At 37.2% G+C, this 22974-nt stretch overlaps 1 protein-coding gene across 10 annotated transcripts; it reads right to left on the minus strand.

The window, feature by feature from the left end:
• Nucleotides 1-1646: 1646 nt before the first annotated feature.
• On the minus strand, nucleotides 1647-22436 carry CDase (neutral ceramidase). Of its 10 annotated transcripts, XM_067763615.1 has the most exons (11): nucleotides 22201-22434; nucleotides 21154-21253; nucleotides 13414-13717; nucleotides 9965-10111; nucleotides 4925-5101; nucleotides 4541-4867; nucleotides 4264-4473; nucleotides 2822-3151; nucleotides 2528-2758; nucleotides 2090-2469; nucleotides 1647-2019 (listed from the first exon to the last, which is right to left on the minus strand). In XM_067763615.1, the coding sequence occupies exons 3-11, from the start codon at nucleotides 13552-13554 to the stop codon at nucleotides 1836-1838; spliced, it is 2127 nt and encodes a 708-aa protein (XP_067619716.1). In that variant the 5' UTR covers nucleotides 13555-13717; nucleotides 21154-21253; nucleotides 22201-22434; the 3' UTR covers nucleotides 1647-1835. The 10 variants fall into 10 exon arrangements, with proteins under 10 accessions (XP_067619716.1, XP_067619714.1, XP_067619711.1 ...); XM_067763613.1 differs by lacking the exon at nucleotides 21154-21253 and having other exon boundaries at nucleotides 22272-22434; XM_067763610.1 differs by lacking the exon at nucleotides 21154-21253 and having other exon boundaries at nucleotides 13414-14204; nucleotides 22272-22434.
• Nucleotides 22437-22974: the final 538 nt, after the last annotated feature.

Here is a 22974-nt window from a genome sequence, read left to right on the forward strand (position 1 = left end):
ATTTTGACGTCTATGCAGAAGATATCACACTTAATTTCATTCACAATGACTGTGGCCGCTTAAAATTTTGAACTAACCCAACAAACATTTAGGTTAGAAAACGATTAGAAGACGAATCGAATTCTAATGTATTTCTCTAAGGTAGAAGGTTAGAGGACGATTTGCAAAACTGTCCCGAATTATGGCATTCTCGACAAAAAAGGGACTTCGGTCTCGATATCGAGAAAAGGGTTAGAATTCTAATCGAATTCTAACGTCAATTGCTAATGGGTTTCTAATGAGAATTTTTAAGTGATGCGCAATTAAGTTCAGTTATTTAAAATCAGCGAAATTTTCATTGTTTCATTATATCAGATACTTCTATTTGGTTATAAGCTTATAAATTATAATAAAATAAAAATAATTCAAAATCCTATCGTATGTTTCATAGTTTTCAGTACTAGTTATTGTGTTGGAATTTTCGCTTCCACTTATTTCCTCAGGGTTGAGCTCGGCATTGGTTTGAGGTACGGATGAGGAAGCGTTTTCTTCATAACATTCAAATAGCCCTACAATAATCGGTTCGCTTTCCCTTTTTAACTTTCTTGGATACATTTTCACTTACTAGTATTTATTATTATAAATAAAAAAAACTTATTTCTCAGCTTATAATATTTCCACACAACTTTTCACTATTTTTATTTTTTGTATAACACTGTGACTGATCATGTCGTGCAAATAATCGATAACTGTGACAATAATCATAACATCGCATTTCTAGTGTTATTCGAATCGTTTCACAGTCGAATTCTAAACAAGTTCTCTAACCTAGTTTTCGATTCGAAATGCATTAGAGAACCACATTAGAATTCTAATGTAAAACTACAATATTTATCTACCGTTAGAACCTGTGTTTGCTGGGAAGCCACCTGGAGCTATGCATATATCCCCCACTACCGATTGTTCAGATAAGAAACTTTTCGCACATTCTGCCCTATTTTAACAACTAGAAGCTTACAATTTCACCAAATGCTTACATATATAGCATATATTGTTGTCTGAAAAAAATCATAGTGATCGGTGGAATATATAGAGTATACCCCATATAAACTGTAATTTTTTATTTATCTTAAAAATCGCTTAGGTATGTACATCTGTTCCCTATATATTTCAGATCTTATACAGCCGATTATTTGGATATTATGAATGGGATAAGTTTATTGTTCAGCTCCATTCATGAAAAGTATGAAGTCTTGGGAACGGCCGAAGACAATCCCGTCCTTACTTGTTTATTTTGATTTTGTTTTCACAACATAAAAAATAAGTACAGACATATTATTTTTAAATGTTATTCAATTAAAGTCCTTTTTACATATGACTTTTCAGTCGGTACGTTCCGGATATCGTACTAGCTCGACCATTCCAGAAACGATTTGATTTGACCTTGTCTAACCTTCTAGCTCTGTGGATTTTCTGCTGACCACGCAGAAGCTAATCGGCCACACAATCTAGTGAAACGTTTCATCAATACCGGCTCCCGATCTACACTACCTCTTTGAAGAATGCCGCGGGCCGTTATATGTAAGAAAAGCCAATATATGTAAGAAAAATTCACACCCCACTTGGCAAGGAGATTAAATCTTCCAAGTCCACAACAAAGCAAGAAATCTGAATTCACAATGGATTTTACCTTCCTATAGTTTTATCATGATACATATGGCAATATAGTACATCACATCGTTCATATTTACAAGGACAAAGAACATTTTTAGAAACTTACATACATACATAAATAATTTAACACCCTGAAGAGTGCAGCCTTTGACTAGTAGTCTAAGCAATCCATTTCACTAAAATTAATCTTCTGTTACTATGAATGAATTGGAAACTCCTTCATAGGGGAATATACCGCCTAAAATATATTTGTAATTGCCGAAATGCCGAATACGATATTCGCCTGGTAATGTGTTGGGTCCTATGGTCCAATGAATATGAATATCGCTAAAGCCAAGTATCAAATGAACTCGCTCCCAGATGAACCTGCCAAAATAAAATTTAAAAAGATCAGGGACTGATTGAAGAGAGACTGGGCAAAGGCACCGAAACTTACTTAGTTTCCCAGCTCGCATCAGTATAAGAGATCTTCCAACGCTCTTCGTTAATTTTTCGCTCCACAACAAAATAGGTTTTCTCATGGAATAGATTATTTCGCGGGTTTCCTGCTATAAAGGTCACCTTAACAGTTTCATTAATTTGATAAGATTTATGCGGCTGTAACTTAACGTGTCCAAAATCCTTGCCGATCGGATGACCATCAAAAATAACTCCAGTATTCATTGATAGCATGCGATCATTCATATATGGCGGTGCGGGGCCTGGTGGCAAAGGTTGGTCACGTATCATTGCTTTAGTGAGTTGCTCGTAAACGTCCATATAGATTGAGTGAGTATGAGGCCCGAATATCGTGGAAGCCGCTTCATAACGCTGAGCCTGAAAGTGTTAGCATTAGTATTTTACAATTTCGTATTAAATCCTGTGCCTTTTTCACCTGATATTCCTCAGGGGTTGTGATGTAGCTGGAATATATATTTGATAAGCCCGCTATGATCACTTCAGTGTCTTTGCCACCAGTGGCGACAGCCACAGCACTAATTTTATTACGTACACGTCGTCCTGCCATTGTAGTCAATTCACCTGGCACAGCCGCTATGATCAGATCACCAATTTTCAAGAGTTGTGTGGCTACAATCTTTGGTTGCCACTCATAAGGAAAAGTGGCCTAGAAAAGATAACAAAAAAGTTTTTAATTAATATTTGATATCATTGCTTAATCCTAACATACTCTTCCTGTTGCAAGTAATATGGGCTTTGGCGAATGACAATTAATATCTTCCTGTGTAGGAGGAACTATAAAATCGCGTACGGCATTCCACATCGCATTATCGGTTAGAGTGCCCTGCTCAAAATTGAATGCACCTGGGCCATCAGTGGTTCCAGCAGCAAAGCTATAGCCCATAGCCGGTTGACAGCCTCGTATTTTATCCAGTTTCCTTTGCAGCGGGTTGTAAGCGGAACCGTTGTAGTTTGGCATGTCGACAAATTGGTGAATGAAAGATATTTCGCCAACTATTTCACGACTTGTAGACTCTTGACTATACGCATTTAGCAAACGCTGGAAATTTAAAATAAAGCTTATCAACAAATATATTTTTCTTATGGACTCAAATTTTATTAACATTGAGCTTCATAATCCATCAAAGAGAGCGCTCTTCGAAGATAGAGCCCTTCACCACTAGGACTGCTAATTTCTCTTTTAGGTCAAAAGTTAAGTGCTTTTGCTAGTAGGAAATACTTAGGGGTCCTAAGATACCTAAGTTCAACTGGGCTTTGGATGACTGCAAAATAATAACTGGAAAAAAGTGGGACATGACTGATCGGTCGGGCAAAATGGTTACACGACCGATCCTAACTTACAGATTGCTGGTAAAGTGTAAGCCATTCAAGGCAAACTACATGCATAGCATGTTGAATAAGGTTAAACGAGCTCCCGTTCGGTGCCATTACTGGGGCGAAGATATCATTCCCCACAGGGGCTTCGAAAGGCTTCTCAGGGTGTTGTTTTGTTACCTGTAACGAGCGTGTTTTAATAGCATCATTCCAAACAGATATTATCTGTAATAGAGTATTTATCTTCTCGGTTAGCTAAATGTTTGGCTGGTCAGTGTAGATAGCAAGTCATGAACCTAGCAGGTTAACTAGCACATCGTAATATAGCAGGAGCGAGAAGCCAGAGTTGTTGCAAGGGGCCCCTTGGGGTAATAATGGGTGGAAGCTCATACAGTTCTGCAAAGACAGGCCTTCATAAAACGATCTTCAGATGAAGATTAGTTGAACTATTCAAGACAGTGTACTATTACAGCTCCTGTGGCTCGGGTGGGATTAACACAATATATCTCGTGACACAGCTGCAATCGTTCTGGAGTCGATGCACTAGTGCAATTGAAAAAAAAGCTCCTGCCAATGAAAAAACTAGATAACGAGCCTTGGACAAGATACTTCCCTGCAAGGTTTTAGTACGATGATGCAGTGGACGTGTTGCAAGTCTATTTTTATAATAAATTAAAAAGAGCTCCTCTGACTTGGGAGGGACAAGGGGGAAAGGCTTGACCTACCTTGGCAAGCTTACTACTAATTTTCTTAGTAATTGGCCGGGATAATTGCACTATAGCCCATTCTCGTTACGCCCTGAGTGCATGTTTAGAATCAAACCTTTAAAATACTCACCAAAGCACCATCTGCCAAACGGGTAGCAATAATTTCTGTGCTTTCAAACATATCCCGGCCAGGTCCAGATGCAAAGCATTCACCCTCCTTTGGTGGACATTTTGATGAGAGCAAATCACATTCGTTACCACTAATAGAGCATTTAGGACCCATAATATTCGGCGAAACATCACCAAGATTAGATGAGCAGAAAGCACCAACAAATTTGCCCTATAAAATATATAACAAAAACAACTTTATTACGTTTTAAATACTTATGTTTGTAAAAAGTGTTTACCCTTCCAGGTACTTTGTTGGTATTGTACTCCTTCTCCAAAAGTAAAGCCGCGTAACCCACATTATCCGAGGACACCAATTTGTTGGTATTGTTCATTGATGTGGCATGCACTGCATACCAGTTAAAGGCGCCTAGCAAATTATTATCCACATCAACGAATCGCAATTGAGTTAACTCTTTATCCACATCATGTTCATATTGGGCACGCTCCTCATCTGGATTGCGCAGATACGACGTTGGTGATCGATTGATGTTCACATTTAGTATTGTTGTTCTCGAAAGGAATATTTTACCATCTACCATGTTATCGGTGGCACGTTTAATGCTCTGTAAAAAAGAGCTTTTAGTAACGACCAAAGGGAATTGTGAGCAGTTTTCACGTACCAAGTAACAACCCTGCACTAGCGCTTCAAATGTCTGCGGCACAAAGCCCAAAATTGAGATGTCATATAGCAGATGCATGAGAAATCCTCCAGGTCCGGCATGCGTATGTGTTCCACTGAGAGCTACATTATCGGTTGTGTAAACATTACCATAACGCGCTTGCAAACGCTTAACCACCTAATGTTGAAAAAAAATTGTTCAAAATTAATATATCGTCGGTGCCTACCAGCAGCACTGGTATGGATGTTGGAGATTCGAGTTCAATACTCAGCTCGCGAGAAGCTAGCTGATGGAGAAGTGAAATTCAGAAACATGTCCTAGCAACCATCGCCGTTTGTAAACTTTGCAATTTTTTTCTAATATCTATAAAATAATTTTTAGTTATAGGCCAATCAACTCATCAGCCTATAAAAAAGACGATTTTTGCTTCTAAGTCGAGATTTTAATGACTTATTCGAATTTTTAGTTATGCAGTTTTTGTTTAATTCCTAGACCTACAATTTAAGGCGTGCCCAGAAATGCGATATTCTACAATACATTCTCCAATTTGAAATGTACTTATCTGCCTATAGTGTCCGAGGAAGTTTTCCACGATAACTTTGTGTGTGCTACCAGGGCCGTAGAGAGAAAATCCGGGCCCGGGACTAAACAATTTACGGGCCCCTATAACAAATCTACTAATACATTTGATTAACTTGAATTAATGACGTCTCATTCATGAATCATTATTGATGGATTATTTAAAAAACAATGTCACATCAACTAAATGATTTTTGGACTAAGAGCTGAAAATAAAATTAACACAGAATATTTACTATTTATACTATTTTATTCTAACGTGGAAATGAAATTATCTTTTAACAGCACATATTGTTTCAAATAATCTTTTCTAGTTATTTGGTAACATTTTAATACATTTCTGATAAATTTAATGATATAAATTTTAATTATTCAATATAGAAAGTTCGGATATCAAAGAGTGGCTTTACTTGCTTTCTTCGCTGCAAATTTTTTTATAATAATATCAAAATTTAACTGTCTTGCCAAAACGGATTCAACACAAAGCGTGGCAAGTCCTGAAACTCGCTCTTGAGATGAACACGATCTATGAAAGTTTTTGATTCTTGAAAGGACGCTGAAGGAACGTTCTGCACTAGCTACAGTGACAGGTATAGTGCAAAAAATTATGAGGTGGGTTTGGCCAAAGGTTGAGGTATGCTCAAGTCAATCCAGAGTCGGATGGAGGTCCCACTTCCCCCACCAATATAAATACACAGTAAATTAGTGTTTTGATTTCGAACACACACACACACACGTGGCTCTCAGGCTAAAATATCCACAACCTTGAATCCAGTAGAGAGAGAGAGGGATGTGTCCTAGGTATTTTCGCTAAGAATATTACGATCCAAGGACGACAGTTCTACGCAGAGAGAGATAGAGTACTAGCTAACGGTGGCTCAGATGGTGATGACGGCGGTGAATAACGGTGGCTCTCGCCAAAAGTGATAACGGTGGTAGTGATGATCACGCCCGACGAGAGAGTATTAAATGACGGTGGCTCTCGCCAAGGGGTGATAACGGCGGTAGTAATGACGGTGGTAATGATGATCACGCCCGAAGAGAGTATATTGCATGACGGTAGTTCTCACCAAATAGCTATGACGACGGTGGTGGCTAGACTCCGGTATGGGATGTCCAAGGATCGGGATGGCGATGATGGTTGTACATAAGACGAAGAGTCGATTAGTTAGAGTTTACTAATTGGACGAACTACAATATATTGGCTCGGGTATTCGGCTAGGGTAGTAGGGGAGTTTGTCCTGCCGCAGGCGTTGGGACGTGGCCCCCTCTTACCTGAGCCGTATATCCGTGCATTACCCGTCCCTTGAGTAATAGGGGGGGGGGGGGGGGGGGGGGGGGGGCGTCTCACTCAGAGGAGATGATGACCAAATGTTAGGGCTGCCAATTAGACCGGGGGGAGTACCATCGGCAGAACCGACCTTGTAACTTTACCCCCCGTCGACACAAAGAGAGTCCCTAGAATGTATGTATATTGGCTCGGAAAATCTGCCAGGGTAGAGGGGTATCCGTCCCGCCGCAGGCGTTGGGACGGCTGTCCTTCCTACCCGAGAGGACTACCCGTGCATTACCTTTCCTGTGAGTAATAAGGGGTGTGCATCCCGTCTCACTCACAGGAAATGGAGGTAAACCGGCAGGGCGTCGGATAGGTAGGGGGGTACCATCGGTGAAACTGACCTTGTAACGCGCCCTCCTAACCCAAAGGGCACTCTTGTCGACTGCCAATGGCGGTCGGCACGCACTTCACTCACCTAAGGCGAAGTGTGCCTGTTGTATTCTGACTAATCATTTTATTCATATGTGTCTATGAACACACTGGGAATTATGCTCGCATTGTCGCGCACAGCGCGCCACGAATGAAAGCTCTCCAGCATCAGCATTGTGCGTTCACCATCGCTGGCTTGCCTTATGCTTGCGCGATGGTTGTTGGGCCAGTATGTATCTATATGTATGTCGGTACATATAATATTAGGGGTGGGCAGTAAATGGGAAAAAATATTGTGGCGTAGCATTTGCTACGTTACAAGATACGTAAAGCAACACAAATGTTGGAGAAAATCGTATACAGATTTTGAACATATGTAGATGGCATTTAGCAATTCCAATGGTGACAGACCTTTATCAAAATTGCTTCGTAAATGTGTTTAAAGTGAATTATTTTGCATTCTAAGTTTTGAGAAATGTCCGACTTGTACTTTTCGACAAATTTTGCTGCGCTCGCCCGAACCGTAGTTTCATCCATGTCTTCAAATTGCCACAAAAAGGAAAACGTCTCGCCCAAATTTCACATAGCTGCAAATCGTTCAGTAATGCCAGTGATTACCGCATCAACGATCACCAGGAATGTATTGATCAGACTCTGAATCATCCGTAATCCTCTCATTTAAATTATCTTCAGACGTCTTTTGGGCTTTCCCTTTCGAATGTCCGGAAACTTTGGCGATATGTTCAATTGAATAGCAACTGTTTTGCATTCGTTTAAAATTGTTTCCCATTGGTTCGTGATCAACTTTAAATCAGCTAATAAGACATCTAGATGTCGGACCTCATCTCTGGTGGCCTCTCTAGCTTGGAGGACTACGTTTCTTTCATTAATGGTAGTCAGTACTTTGAACCAAACTGAGGACAGCAAGATACATTCGAACTTGTTAATGTACTTGAGAATGCCGGTAACATCTCCGCATGCTTGCGCAGTCAAATTTGGTTTTTGTCTGAAAAACTATGAAGAGAGCTCGGTACATTTTTTTTTTTTTAGGGTGTCCCATCGTTGTGGAGTACTGCTGAAAATAGTAAAACATTTTTGTACAACTCCGAAGAAAGTAATTGCAGCCGTACAACATTCTGCAGCATCAACACCACATAAATTGAGACTGTGAGTTGCACAAGGCGAGTAATCAGCATTCGAGCTTTTGCCGAGAATGTGACGTAGTGCTCCGTTGTAAACTCCTTTCATATTGGCTCCGTTACCGTACCCTTGTACACGACAATCTTTAATCAAGTATGGCAAATTAGATCAGCGATTCTCTGACCAGTTTTTTGGTTACAATTCACGAAATCCAAAAACCGTTCTTGAATTGTAAAATTTGTTGCTTTCGAATTGAAATGGAGTTAGCGCAAAATGAACGTAGTCAACGTGACTAGCATCAGGCATAGCATCCACGATAATAGCAAAATACTTGGCTTTCTTGCCTTGATCTAATCTAGTTTTCCTCACGTGCTTTGCACAAATTTCTATAAACTCGTTCTGAATATCTAGGGAAAGATAGTGAACTTGTAAACGTTTGTGCTGCGGTTGTGAAACCCTAACTTTCTCCAAATGATCTCTAAGTATCGGATCATATTGGCTTATGAGATCTTAGATGCCCAAAAAATGTCCATTGTTTCGTTTACCAAGATATAGACAATACTTTCGCTTTTGAAAGCTAGGCCTCTTTCACCCAAAAATAAAATAATGTCAAAATTCTATATACAATTTTTTTCCACTTTTGAGTTTCAGTGATTAGCTGGCCATTGGATAAGTGTATCAATTTTAGCCTCCATTTGAATTAGATATTGTAAAGATCACCATTGAATATAACATTTAATGTGATCTTGAATATTTTCGAGTGATGGCAGCTTATCGTATAGCTTCTTCCATACCTGGAATTTCGAATATCCGCCAGGACAACATTTTAGGTCGATTTAATAAAGTATTGGTGCTTAATAGACGACACGGTAGGCAATAAAAAGCATTGCTACTGGCACTCCACACTAACCAGTCACGCTCCACTTTCTCTCCATTTGGAAAGATTCTGTTTAACAACGAGGTAGGAAATGCCTCGTCATGACAATCACGTGGAAAAATAACAGAACACTTTTGATGACCTCGACGAATTATTTCGTTGACTTGTTCAGATCGCAAACACTCATTATTCACGGTACCGATATCGAAGTCGTTTAAATAATCTGGACTTTGATACAGAGTTGGTGGTATTGTTCGAAGACTTTTTGAAGATGAACCTTCATCAGTGTCACAACGAAAACTTTACGATTTCGGATTCATGTAAACATAAATTTTTGTTTGGTGTGTTTATTGTCTCCTCTCTGTTCGAAGGCCCAGGCAAAAAATCATTACCAATATTCGTTGCTTTTGAAAATCGGCTTCAAATTTGCACATGGAAGAACTAAAGACTCTCCTGAATTAAAAAAAAAAATGTCTTAATACCTCTAAATGGCGGAGCCCCTGAGAAACTCCAGGCCCGGGGGGAATCCCCACCCTGTCGTCGGGTCTGTGTGCTACTCTTATTCTTACTTGCAGAACGACAAATTGTATTTTTAACTCAGAGTTAGTTTCAAAAGAGGAGTTAAACTCACCCAATTTCAAAATTAACTCTGAGTTAAAAAGATAACTTGCCGTTCTGCAAGTGAGCCGTAATAGACCGACCATTGTCTCGCGCCATAAACTTCTACAGTTCGACTTACCTCACGTTTTACGCCGAAGCCCATCATACCAGCATCAACCGAAACAAATGCCACACGTTTATGATTATCATCCTCAACTACAAAAGCGCGTGCGTATTGGCGCAGGTGCAAACCACGTCCCACTTGTTTGAGGTTGGCGTACCCCATCTATATAAAAATAAATGTTTGTTCAATAAACAAAAATATTTGACTTGAGGTTTTGGGGGAGACGGCCTCTTCAACTAGCCTAATAAAGTAAATTGCATAATCAATTTAAATGTTAAAGCATGTGGGATTAGAGTGCTCCTTATTAATGAAATCTATAGCTTTTCCAGTCTCACGACGCTATGCAAAAGTCAAAAATATCACATATAACCCTTAGCCCTAATTGGAGACGGTTAAGGGTATCGCGCAGTGATCAAAGTTAAGACTGCTCTATGGCGAATCAAAAAAGTGAAATTGAATAGTGTTAAATTGAATTTTTTTGATTTGTGTGGTTGTTGTACGACCACGACCAAGATGAACTCAAAAGCTCCTAAAGAAAGTAAGGATGCGAAGGAAAACGTGATGGCGTCGCAAGCCGGAGAAGGAGAAATCTCTTACAGCGATGATTCGGACGCGGAAAGCGATGATGGCATGCATTCAGTGCGCTTGGTAAATGAGCGGTCTACCAGCCCGGACAAAGAACTGACATTATAACGGGAACAAAGATAAAGGGAGCTTGAGAGAACCCTTTCACACTACCGGGCAGAATAACCCGGAGGGCGATCGCTTGGCATGTACCAGAGAGACGACCGATCCTAAATTTTGCAACCGCATCAAGGAAGAAGAAGCCCTGAGAGGCAAGAGGCAACTATCGGCTGAAGCTGACAAGCTTGCTTTTACTGGAAAGCCATGTACCTCAAAAGCTGTAATACGGGAAGAGAAAATGATGAATAAAGTACTAAATGCTAATAAGGGTACATCCCACTTTTCACCAAGAAGAAGATGAACGAAGTTGCGAAGTATTCTCTGACTGTGGCACTACTAGATTGCAGCAACCCCAATGGGCAGATGTTAACCGAAAGGGGGAGATCCGGAAGGGAAACTGATTAGTTTCTTGTGGGGAAATGTCCTCGGGCGCAGGTAATATTTATATGCACCCTACAAAGAGAATTCCTCAGGACAATAACCTCAATACGCAGTATCCTGGAATGGAAAGAAGCATTGGAAAAAGTTACTTAACGGACCATACATCTGTACTGGGTTCCCGGTCATAAAGAGAAAGAAGACAACGAAAAGGCCGATTATTTGGCAAAGGAACGTGTAGCACTTGCTGAATACGTCCCAATCCGTTTGGGAGAAATCAAAAAAAGACAGGAGCTGCATATTATCCATCAAGCAGTAAAGGCGTGTACAGAAGGGCGGGCTGCAAAATTTCTAAGGTCATGTACAAATCCTACGATATAACACTCACAAAGTGGCTCATATCTCTGAAGAGAGAAGAATTGCTTCTCACGATGGGCATACTAACTGGGCACTGCCGGCTGGGGTCACATGCTTCCAAATTAGGCCGCGTCACCAACAGCAAATGTAGAAAGAAACGATTGAGCACGTTCTGTGGTCGTGTAATTCGCTCGCCAAGACTCCAGTTGCTTGTTCTCGAGGCAGCGATTAAGCTAGGTCCCAGAAAACTTTTAGTATTTGCCAAGAGGATGGAATTATTCTATAACCGATCTGTAGTGGAATTCACTAACTTTTTTAACGACATTTGCCATCGCTTTATTTGCGAGTCGATAACTATAACGATTTCGTTATTCAGTAACTATTTTGTATCGATATTCGTTTATCGACGATCAGCTGTGTCGTTAAATAAACGGCAAGTAAATTGGCTGCGTTAAAAATCACGATATTAATATTTCTGGCAATTTTAGTTAAAAAAGAAAATCGGAACTTTAATTAAATACTTTCAAACACGAAAGGCTGCTTTATTTATAAATCAAATGGCATTTGAGTACTTGGCGTACGTTTTATCACAAAATGAAGAATTACTAAGTCCATCGCCAGTGGTTCATAGAGAAGTAGATGACCCATTCCACTTGAATGCAACGGAGTTTCTAAAGCTGTACCGACTAACCCTAGACTTGGCTCATGATATTATTTCTCAACTTGATGGTCAATTAAGGGGTACAAGAATAACTGCGATGTCAACAGAGAAAAAAAAATAATAACGCATTTACTTACCTTTTGTTTAAATATGTAAACACTTTTAAAAGCAGTTAGTATGCGGAATTTATTTATTTGTGGCACTCCTGTGCTGCCACCTTTATTTTATTAAAACGAAATTTAAATGTAATTTATTTCCATTCGTTAAAACTAAGTTAGTGAATAGCACAATCGATAAGGCAAACGACAAAATCGTCAATTAAAATCTCGACAAATAGCATCGTTATAAGTTAGTGAATTCCGCTACTGATTGGGGTTCTCACGTTTGCTTGTCAAACACTATGAACACGTTCAGTCTATGTGAAGTCTTTATTCGCGGATTCGATAATAGTACAGTTTAAACGTGCTGGGCAGGGTGCCAAGCTTAGATTTCCTGTGAAGCCTAAATAATAGCCTGAACTTTAACCACTACACACCCCCTAACATTTTTTAATCGGGTCCAAAATTTATATGTATGTAGTACCGCAGAATCGCGAAAACGTTAACTCGCGAGAAAGCTATTTCCTCGGCTAAGCTGACCGAGCTTGAGCGTCCACGTTCCGCTATCTGATATCAGATCTTATTAATATGCGGGTAAAAATTGGCAAACGCTATTACACAAAAGAAAAAAAAAAACAAACAAGTCTCTACTGCTTCTTTAAACCAAATTATAAATTAATAAGTACATATCGACGTGCCATACGAAAAGTAACACTATCAAATTTTTTCATAGGACTTTTTTGTAAAAAAAAATTGAAAGTGTTACTTTGTCGATATTTACAATGTGAATAAATCAATATGTATATTCTGTAGACTTGAAACCAGCCAGTACAAATTAAATGTAAGTTTATGCTCTGTAATGATTAAAACTAAGTCATTTAAAGAAATTCAATGTCTTATATCCGAAAAACTATGTTTATTACTGTACTTTTTGAAATTTGAAAACCGCTTGGAAAAGTTAATATTTGGGTAAAGTAAAATACCCATGGGAAATTTCTACTGTACCTCCAACTATAATATGATCGGTTTTGGGTAGTAGAAATCAAAAAGTTCAATATTAATATTTTTAGTTGCCAGAGAAAAATTTTAACTTTGACTCTACTGCGACATCCCGTAATCGTATCCAATCGGGGCCAAAATTTATAAATGATATCTGAAGGGGTGAGACTGGAAAAAATCGTTTATTTGATTTAAAAGGATCACCATAATTTTACACATATACATACGTAAATTAATCTAGGTAGATTTTGATTAACTACTGTTGGCATATATGTATATCAACTTACGAAATGTATTTCCACTGGTGGACCCGTACTATCTGCACGTCCAACACCAACTTGGTAAGCGCTGCAACAACGCCATAGCGTCCCACTGACGCACAGTGTGACTAATGACAACAAGTAGTATGTATTTCTATGACAAAGCATTTTATATTTTTCTTTTTCAATTTTGCTGAGTTTCTTTGTTATGTTTCGGTGCAGGTACTTCGCCTTTGTTACCGTCAGCTTCACCAGTTCAAATTGCAGCTGACTTACTTATGCGCTGTTTATTGCGCCGCTGCTGCTTTATCTGTGGCGTTTTTGCACCGAACTGAAAACACATGAATATTTACAATTCAAGGCAGTCAAATCAAGTTTATCAACCCTTATTATTGATCCGTAATTCTGTAAACATCAGTACTTTGGTTCGCTACCGGATGTATGTAATGGCATTAAGAAGAAGAAATAGAGGTATCAACAAGTATACCAAAAAAAAACTCAGGACGGCGAGATTAGTGGATTCAACCCTGAGGTCGGTATCTGTATTTCGTACATCTGATTGTTCATAAAGAGAACTTTCTTTACTCTCTTACTTTAGCAGCTAAATCGTTAAATCGTAAATGCTGTTCGGGATATGCAACAAATACTTGTTTCCATTTATTATGCCCTTTTTCCAAATAGGATTAAGTGCACCTTTATAGTATGTACATTAGGGTGTCTTTCAATTATGTAAACATATTATTAGAAAAAACTATTTTGCTTGAAAACAGTTTGTATCTTACTTTAAAAGAGCAGACCCTTCCCGAGCTTTCGTTTGCCTGTAAAATAAAAAAAATGTTATACCAGTCCTTTTAAAAACTGAAACTTTTTTGTACTACATACACACATATATGACCAAATCAAATTTGGATTAAAATTTTGATTATACCGCTCTTCGTGAAAATGTGTGCTCAGAGGTTGTTTTCAGTTTTAAACTAGAGAATTCTACACTTGCAGTTATAAAAACAAAAATTTAGTAGACGGTGGCCTGGTTTCGAACTGACGTGCCCCTGATTGCTTGCTCAACCTGCTGAGCTATCACATCTGTGTATGAAAACATGTCATATCATCTTATAATGTTTCGAAAAAAAAAATCTAAGACTTGCACCACTTTTCTTTCGCAAGTGCCTTTTTCTAACTTTTAGCAATAAATTTAAACTCTTGGATTTTTTTAGTAAACCAGAAATTAATACAAGTTTCTATTTTTGAATTTTTTAAACTGCTTTGGTTCTACAACAATTTGTAGATTTTAAGCATATTTTTCAGTTATGTGTAAAATGTTAATCCAGTATAATTAGAAAATAGTGTAGTAAATTGAGAGGTTTTGAATTTAGGCAAACAAGTAAGGAAGGCTAAGTTCGGGTGTAACCGAACATTACATACTCAGCTGAGAGCTTTGGAGACAAAATAAGGGAAATCACCATGCAGGAAAATGAACCTAGGGTAACCCTGGAATGTGTTTGTATGACATGTGTATCAAATGGAAGGTATTAAAGAGTATTTTAAAAGGGAGTGGGCCATAGTTCTATAGGTGGACGCCTTTTCGAGATATCGCCATAAAGGTAAACCAGGGGTGACTAGAATGCGTTTTTACGATATGGATATCAAATCAAAGGTGTTAATGATTATTTAAAAAGTAGTGGGCCTTCGATCTATAGGTGGATGTCTTTTCTAGATATCGGCATAAAGGTGGACCAGGGGTGACTCTATAATGCTGTAACGAATTTAGTGAAATTCCGCTGCTTACGTTCGTATCGCTAAACTGTTGAATAAATAACTCCAATATTCAATAATGCAAAATGGTCTTTATTAGACTACTTTGAAAATACTTCCCAACTGATAGCGTGCTTAAATCAAACTTATTGCTGCTTATTCAGCTTTCGCTCCTTTTATACTCTCTGCTGTCTCGTTCGCATACTTCTAGGCGTTTCTTCTTCTAGAATTTACTACTTGGTTACCAGCTATAAACTACAGATGTACGTTTATAGCCTCTCGCATAGCCATATGAGCGTGTATATGTGAGTAATACTTCCACCGATGATTGCATACTTTTGTGAGTATCTCAGATATATGCATGTGTTTGTGCGTATCTCTCCGCCGCTTGTATGTACATATGTGTAGACATAGTAATTGATTTGTTTATGTACATTCAAGTGACTGCTTAGTATCGGCTTAGAGATGATAGTGTTGCTAATATTCGTCACAATGCGTTTGCACGCTATGGGTATCTAATGAAAGGTGTTAATGAGTATTTTCAAAGTGAGTAGCCGTAAGTTGTATATGTGAAGGCGTTTTCGAGATATCGACCAAAATGTGAACAAGGGTGACCCAGAACATCATCTGTCGGATACCGCTAATTTATTTATATATGTAATACCACGAACAGTATTCCTGCCAAGATTCCAAGGGCTTTTGATTTCGCCCTACAGAACTTTTTTATTTTCTTCTTCTTAATATGGTACGTGTCGCACCCATTTTACAAAATTTTTTCTAAAGTTATATTTTGCGCCAATGAACCAAGTCATCGTCGAATTTCGGCCATTTTTTATACCAAGATAAAGTGAGTTCAGATAAGTACGTGAACTAAGTTTAGTAAAGATATATCGATTTTTGCTCAAGTTATCGCGTTAACGGCCGAGAGGAAGGACAGACGGTCGACTGTGTATAAAAACTGCGCGATTTCGCCCATTTTCACAGAAAACAGTTATCGTCATAGAAGCTAAGCCCTTACCAAATTTCACGCATTAAAAGTATTCTAATTAAATGAAAAAGATCGGAGCCACGCCCATTTTGAAACTTTCTTTTATTTTTGTATTTTGTTGCACCATATCATTACTGCAGTTGAATGTTGACATGATTTACTTATATACTGTAAAGATATTAAATTTTTTGTTAAAATTTGACTTAAAAAATTTTTTTTTTTAACTTGGGCGTGTTCGTCATCCGATTTTACAAATTTTTATTTAACACACATACACGGTACTCCTACGTTCCTGCCAAATTTCATCATGATATCCCCAACGGCTGCCAAATTACAGTTTGCAGAACTTTTAAATTACCTTCTTTTAAAAATGGGCGGTGCCACGCCCATTGTCCAAAATTTTACTAATTTTCTATTCTGCGTCATAAGGTCAACCCACCTACCAAGTTTCATCGCTTTATCCGTCTTTGGAAATGAATTATCGAATTTTTTTGGTTTTTAGAAATTTTCGATATCGAAAAAGTGGGCGTGGTTATAGACCGATTTCGTTCATTTTAAATAGCGATCTGAGTTGAGTGCCCAGGAACCTACATACCAAATTTCATTAAGATACATACCTCAAAAATTATTCAAGTTATCGTGTATACGGACAGACAGACGGACATAGCTAAATGAATTTCTTTTTTCGCCCAGATCATTTTGATATATAGAAGTCTATATCTATTTCGATTAGTTTATGCCGTTAAGGAGTACCGTTATGCGAATAAAGTTAATAAACTCTGTGAGCTCTGTTCAGCTGAGTATAAAGAAAGCTTTTGATATTTATATTGATATACCTACATACATATGTATGAAACTTGCACTTTCTTCGAAGTTTTCGTAGAGAATAGGAATTAACAAAATTTACAGATTATAATAATTATATCTGAAAATGATATTAATTTGACTGATAACATAAAGTTTATATTTAAGGGTGTTATGTATTTCAAAACAAATCGAAATATTTCTTTAGAGTGGTTTTCCTGTTCAGTTCAAATTTAATTAAATTTTCTCTTGAATCGGTTTTTAACTTACAAATAGCTGTGGTTTGGTTTACAAACCGTTTATGGTCGAGTCGGCTTATAGCCTTGCAAAAAAATGCGAGCATTCCGTTCCATTCAGTATGGAAACTAATAAAAGCCTGCAGCAGAAAACTGCACAAAAAGCATTTTCAAAATTGTACATTAGCTGTATTTCATTGCTAACTATTACAATTAAGCGGTTTCACCCTGGCGGCAGGGTGACATACATACAAACAAACACGCGCATTTCATGTATTTTGTTTTTGTAATTCTCTGGTTGAGTGTCAAAAACATACTGCGCTAGAAGTAGAAATGTCATAGCAGCTAAAAAAAGTAACAATTCGCTGATAAACTTCCACCATCTGTATGGTTTTGCCATAATGAAACTGTTTAGCTAGTTGAAGCGTTTTTTTCCAGCTCGCTGGCAAAATAAAGCAACTATTATTCTACTTAATAAGAAGTCTTATTTGGAATAATATGATTTTGGAATTTATTTTTATGTAATTTTTTAGAAATTTTTTGTACCGCTAATTTTTATTTCAAATCGATTCACAATTCGATTTTTGTACTTCGATCTTACATCTCTGCGGCGGGCCCATATAGGTACATACATACATACACACATATGTACCTAGTTTGTTTATTTTGTATATCTTACTTTAATTATTATGTTAAACATGAACCTCATTCGCAAATTTTGTGTTAATTAAATAATGAAAAGTTCACTGCATAATTTTTGTTTATATTTTAGATTTTGTTTATGTATCTAAGTAACATTGAAATATTTTCCACGGGACTGTTGTCTATAGATACCCTGAGGTGAAGCACCAAACTATCCAGAAAAATATACTAGTTGGCAACTAGAATTTTCGTCGTCTGAGTTCAAACTAGTCTGAAAAGTAAAAACAAGACAACAAGTAAAAATCATAGTTTTGGCTAATATTCTAGAAGGTGGGGTGACATAAAGTAAAGGGCCAAAAGTCAATTGTCGTTATGACCACTTCAAATGGCTAAACGATCAATTGGCCCTTTGACGAATTAAAATGGTAATAATGTCAATCGGCCGTATGACCTTTTTTATTTCACTTTATGGCCGTTTAGACATTTTTTTGTTTGACCTTGTGATTATTACGTGAAAAAGACCACAACCATATACAGCAATTTAAGATCAGCACCAAAGCAATAAACTTCTGTAGGATTGGTTAGACGTTTACTTGATTATGTTCTTCATATTTCAATACAAATAATAAAACCAGAATTAGGAAAAGTAGCGCCGCAAGCGAAAATTTGGAATAAAAATTGCCGCAAGTTTTTATTTAAATTAAAAAAATAAATAAATGTAAGGCGCGATAACCTCCGAAGAGATCTAAGGCCGAGCTTCTCTTCCAATTTGCGTCGTGCTCCTCTTGATTTTTCCCTACAAATTGGCCGGACGGGACCTACATGTTTTATGCCGACTCCGAACGGCATCTGCAAGGCAGATGAGTTTTCACTGAGAGCTTTTCATGGCAGAAATACAATCGGAGCGCTTGCCAGACACTGCCGAGGGGCGACCCCGCTTAGAAAAATGTTCTTCTAATTGAAAAATCTTATTTCTAAAATTTTGATGTTGCTTTACCCGGGAGTTGAACCCAGGGCATACGGTGTGATACGGCGGAGCACGCTACCATCACACCACCATTAGTAATATTTATTTTAAAGAAATTCATGGAATTTGGAGGCATTCCAACCTTAGCTAATAATATCCAAAACAAGTGCACAGAAAAGTATGCAACATTCAGTACCATATGATTACAAAGGATAACAGCCTAACTTTAATTCTTTTAGATAGGACTTAGGCGGTTATTTCTGATACTATGGTTCTAAATGTAGGTACCATACTTTTCTGTGCACTTGATACAGTTTTAGATTTTTTTGGCGATTGAGTTTTAGCGTTAGAGATTGTTGGATTTTGTGGGCTGGACCAGTATTAAATCCGATTTTTCAATAAAAAGAGACAACATAAAAATGTAATTGTCATTCTACAGACGTTAACATTTTCATGCGTCAAGGTGCGAAACAAAGTAATTAACGCTGTGGCCACTTGAAGTAAGAGTTAACTATGACCTTTTCCAAAAGAACAGATGGTCATAATGTCAATATCGTTGACATTGAAATTTCACGTTGTGACCATTTTGTTTCATATTTATGGTCCTAATTTCAATTGACTATGTGATCATTTGAAGAGATCATAAGGCCAATTGACGTTATGACTGTTGATCCCTCTACTCTTGTAATGTAATGTATTTATTTATTACGGCTTTTCTAAGCCTAACTTAAATATATTTTACATGTTTATAATTGTCTTCTGGACTATGCAATCTAGAATAGTTACATCTATGTCCTACCTTGGAGTACTATGGATGGGAAACTTCCAGATCATGCGATAAAAGTGTTGTGCCAGTGTAGGTGTAGGCATTTTACGCATTTTAGTAAAGCGCGAAGGCAGCATCTGCACGGCGATGCACTGATTTCATCGAGTGATGCGTTTCAGTATGTGCTTCGGTAACCTTTTTTGTATGCGTACAAGAGCTTGGAAGTCTTGGCGCTGCATAGCAGAATAGTTTCGCTGCACTTATATCGATGCTATGGAAGCCCGCCTGTCCAGCACTAAATTGGTAGTGTTCTGCAATAATTGTACAATTTTTGTTTAAATTTATTGGAATGACATGATTTAATATTATCCGGTTGTTCATTATAGGATTTAAGACCTTTATAATACAGATTACATTTGTCTGCTTCAGTTTTATAAGCCGGCAGATTAAAATCATTTTTATTACGAGCATTTACAGAGTGTATATCTTTTACATATTTTATTTTAGTCCTCAAATACGCAGGCAAAGTTCCTTCTATTATGTTTTGAATAAATTTCATGGAAAAGTCTCCTTAGATCTTCTACAACTGACATGTCAAAAATAGATATTTGCTTGACTTCCTTACGGATGTATTGTGAAGTAGTTTACAAGTAGCTAGCTGGTTTGACTGCCAGGGCCAGGTTGTTTATTTAAACGCACACATTCGTGCATACATACATAATATGTATTTATATGCCTTCATAGATTTGTTTATAATCTTTTTTGCAACGATTACTTAAGTCTGCTAAATTGAATGAAATTACAGATGGGTGGATGGGATGCTACCAAGCTGCTTTTGTAACTCGATTTGGGGCCTATTAAATAGGATTTATTTTAGTGATCCCGCGATTACGCTTTATTGTATTTCATCTTTTAAATGCTTGTACATATATTTCTTAAAGGTACATATGTATTTTTCTAGATATGTATATATGTATGTATATACATACATTGGCTCGAGGATTTGAGTTGGGGGGATACATGCCACATTTGTCAATGCAGTCCTCTGTATTAGTTTGCATTTATAAGCTTTACAATATAAAATTAGTTTTTTAGTTTTCTATGTTGACCTATTTGAAAATAGCTTTTGTTCAATTTTAAGCACTGTTTAGGTTCATATTCCATTTTTTTTCCGAAAACTAGAGTAGAATCTTCGAGTTAACAAATTTTACTTCATTTAGAACCGTGTGATGTAAGCATAACGGTTCAATGCGTAGTGAATACCGATGCCCATCCAAATATTTGTTCATACCTCTCTCATCGCCTTTAAGGTAACGCAAAAAACTATACTGCGCCCTATTGCATTGTGTACCACATCCACAATGCCCTGTTACCGAAATTCTGGTTACCCCACTGTGGTGATTTTGAACTACATACATATATTAAAGTAAAAAAAAAGTTGTAATATAATAGGTACTCATGTACATACATACATATGTAGATATCACTGAATATGTTTCGAAATCCAGAAAATCAGCACAGTGAACTCAATTAATTAATTTTTTTAGTTTATTTATTTGTTTATGCATACATATCTTCACATATTTTTCTTATATATTTAAAATCCATTCACCAGTTTATTTTTTGTTGTTGCCGTTGCAAATTGACAAAGTTGATGTTGACGTATGTATGTATGTATTTCACGTCGTTATTTTATTCATTATTTCAATTCACTAAAAATACAAACATTTGGGCAATTCACAAGGTCTCCTGTTCGCCGTATGTGCTATGCTTCAATAAAATTTTATATTGCAATACATGCAAACTACTGAAATCTTTAACATTTTCATGAATACGACACTCTTCTGAATTGCCCAATTATAACATACATATGTATGTACATATGAATGTATTCAGTTTTAAATGTTAATATGTCAATAGAATAATTTATTTTTCAATCTTTCATTGAAATTTGCTTTATCAAAACATTTTCCCTACAAGCACTTATCTAGTACGTATTTTCCGGTAAATAATTGTAGAAGGCACTTTAACACATCGTATCACGTATTGTGTAATACCCCTTTGCATGGAAACGCAATATATGTAGGTTTTGTAGGTAGAAAGAGCTTTTTATCACAATATGAACCAAATGCAATAAGAACGTTGTTGCCGCTAACTTTATTTTTGAATTGTCACTAATCTTTATAATCAAAATGCACCGTCGTTTGTAAGTACCAACCATGGCGGGAACGTGCATGGTACCAACATATAAACACTAATACCTCGTTTTTCAGCGCGAGTTTAACTCCAGTTAAAGTTGACTAGGTAGAGTCTAGAGCTTAAACTTGCCACTTTGTTCGATAACATACGATTTTGCTGCTCATATCAGCTTAAGCGGCCGAAGTGGCAGGGTTAAACTGGAGTTTAAACTGGCACTGAAAAACCAAGCGTAACTGTGCACATAAATATGTCACAGATATGTCTGTGGATTTGCAGCCTGGATACGCCATCGGTAACTTAACCGCGCGCACAATTTAAGTTCAACATTAGCTGTATTTCGTTGCTAACTATTACAAATTAAACACTAGCTAAAAGCCTGTATTAATTATTATTTTATTTTTTACTATAATTTATTTTTTCCTCACTGCAGATTGTTTTATTGTTTTTTCTTTTTACTTACATATTTGTTCATTGTTATTTTTGTAATGTTTTTATGTACGTTTTAATTTTTTTTTTTTTTTTGAATTTTACCTTTCTAAGCGCGCACCCGTTTTGTGTCTGGCTGACTGAGCGTAGATACTGATCAACTAACTATCCACGCTCGTCCACTCTGACCACAGTTGTGAATCTCGCAATGCTATGACGCGATTTAGTGGTACCAAACAATGAGGCATTGCATTATTGTCTTGTTTTTCTACGACAGAGTTAATTCATAATCGGCTTGGTTCCGCTGTGAAATTGGAACCTTTGTCCAGTATGCGCCCTACTCTGCCCAGCTCAAAGTGATTATTTACGTATTTTTTGTTTGCGAGATACAGCTGCGGTCAAAATCTTAGTAGTAAACATACTTAAATAGGAATGGATTTAAAAAGTACCTGTAATTGCTTCTATGAGAATTATTTTATTTCTCCCTCTTACAGCTCAAATATCTAACAAATTAAATCGCAATACAATTTCAATCTTTATATTATTTTAATAAGATAAACAAATATGTATATAGAAAACCTGCACCGAGTTTTGCGCGGTCAAAAACTTAGTAGTGTAACAAATTGTAAGACATATTTTCACATAACTTATAGATAATCGTGTTTTTTTTTCTTTTTATATTGGGCGTTGGCTTATGTTAAAATTACTATTTAGTTGCATGACCCTAGATCTTTGTAATTGCAGCACAGCGACGTTGAGTTTACAAGTTTTTGGATGGGTCCCACGCGTAGCCAAGAAAAGCATGCCT

Source organism: Eurosta solidaginis, chromosome 1 (assembly GCF_040869045.1).
Source record: "Eurosta solidaginis isolate ZX-2024a chromosome 1, ASM4086904v1, whole genome shotgun sequence".
NCBI lineage: Eukaryota > Metazoa > Arthropoda > Insecta > Diptera > Tephritidae > Eurosta > Eurosta solidaginis.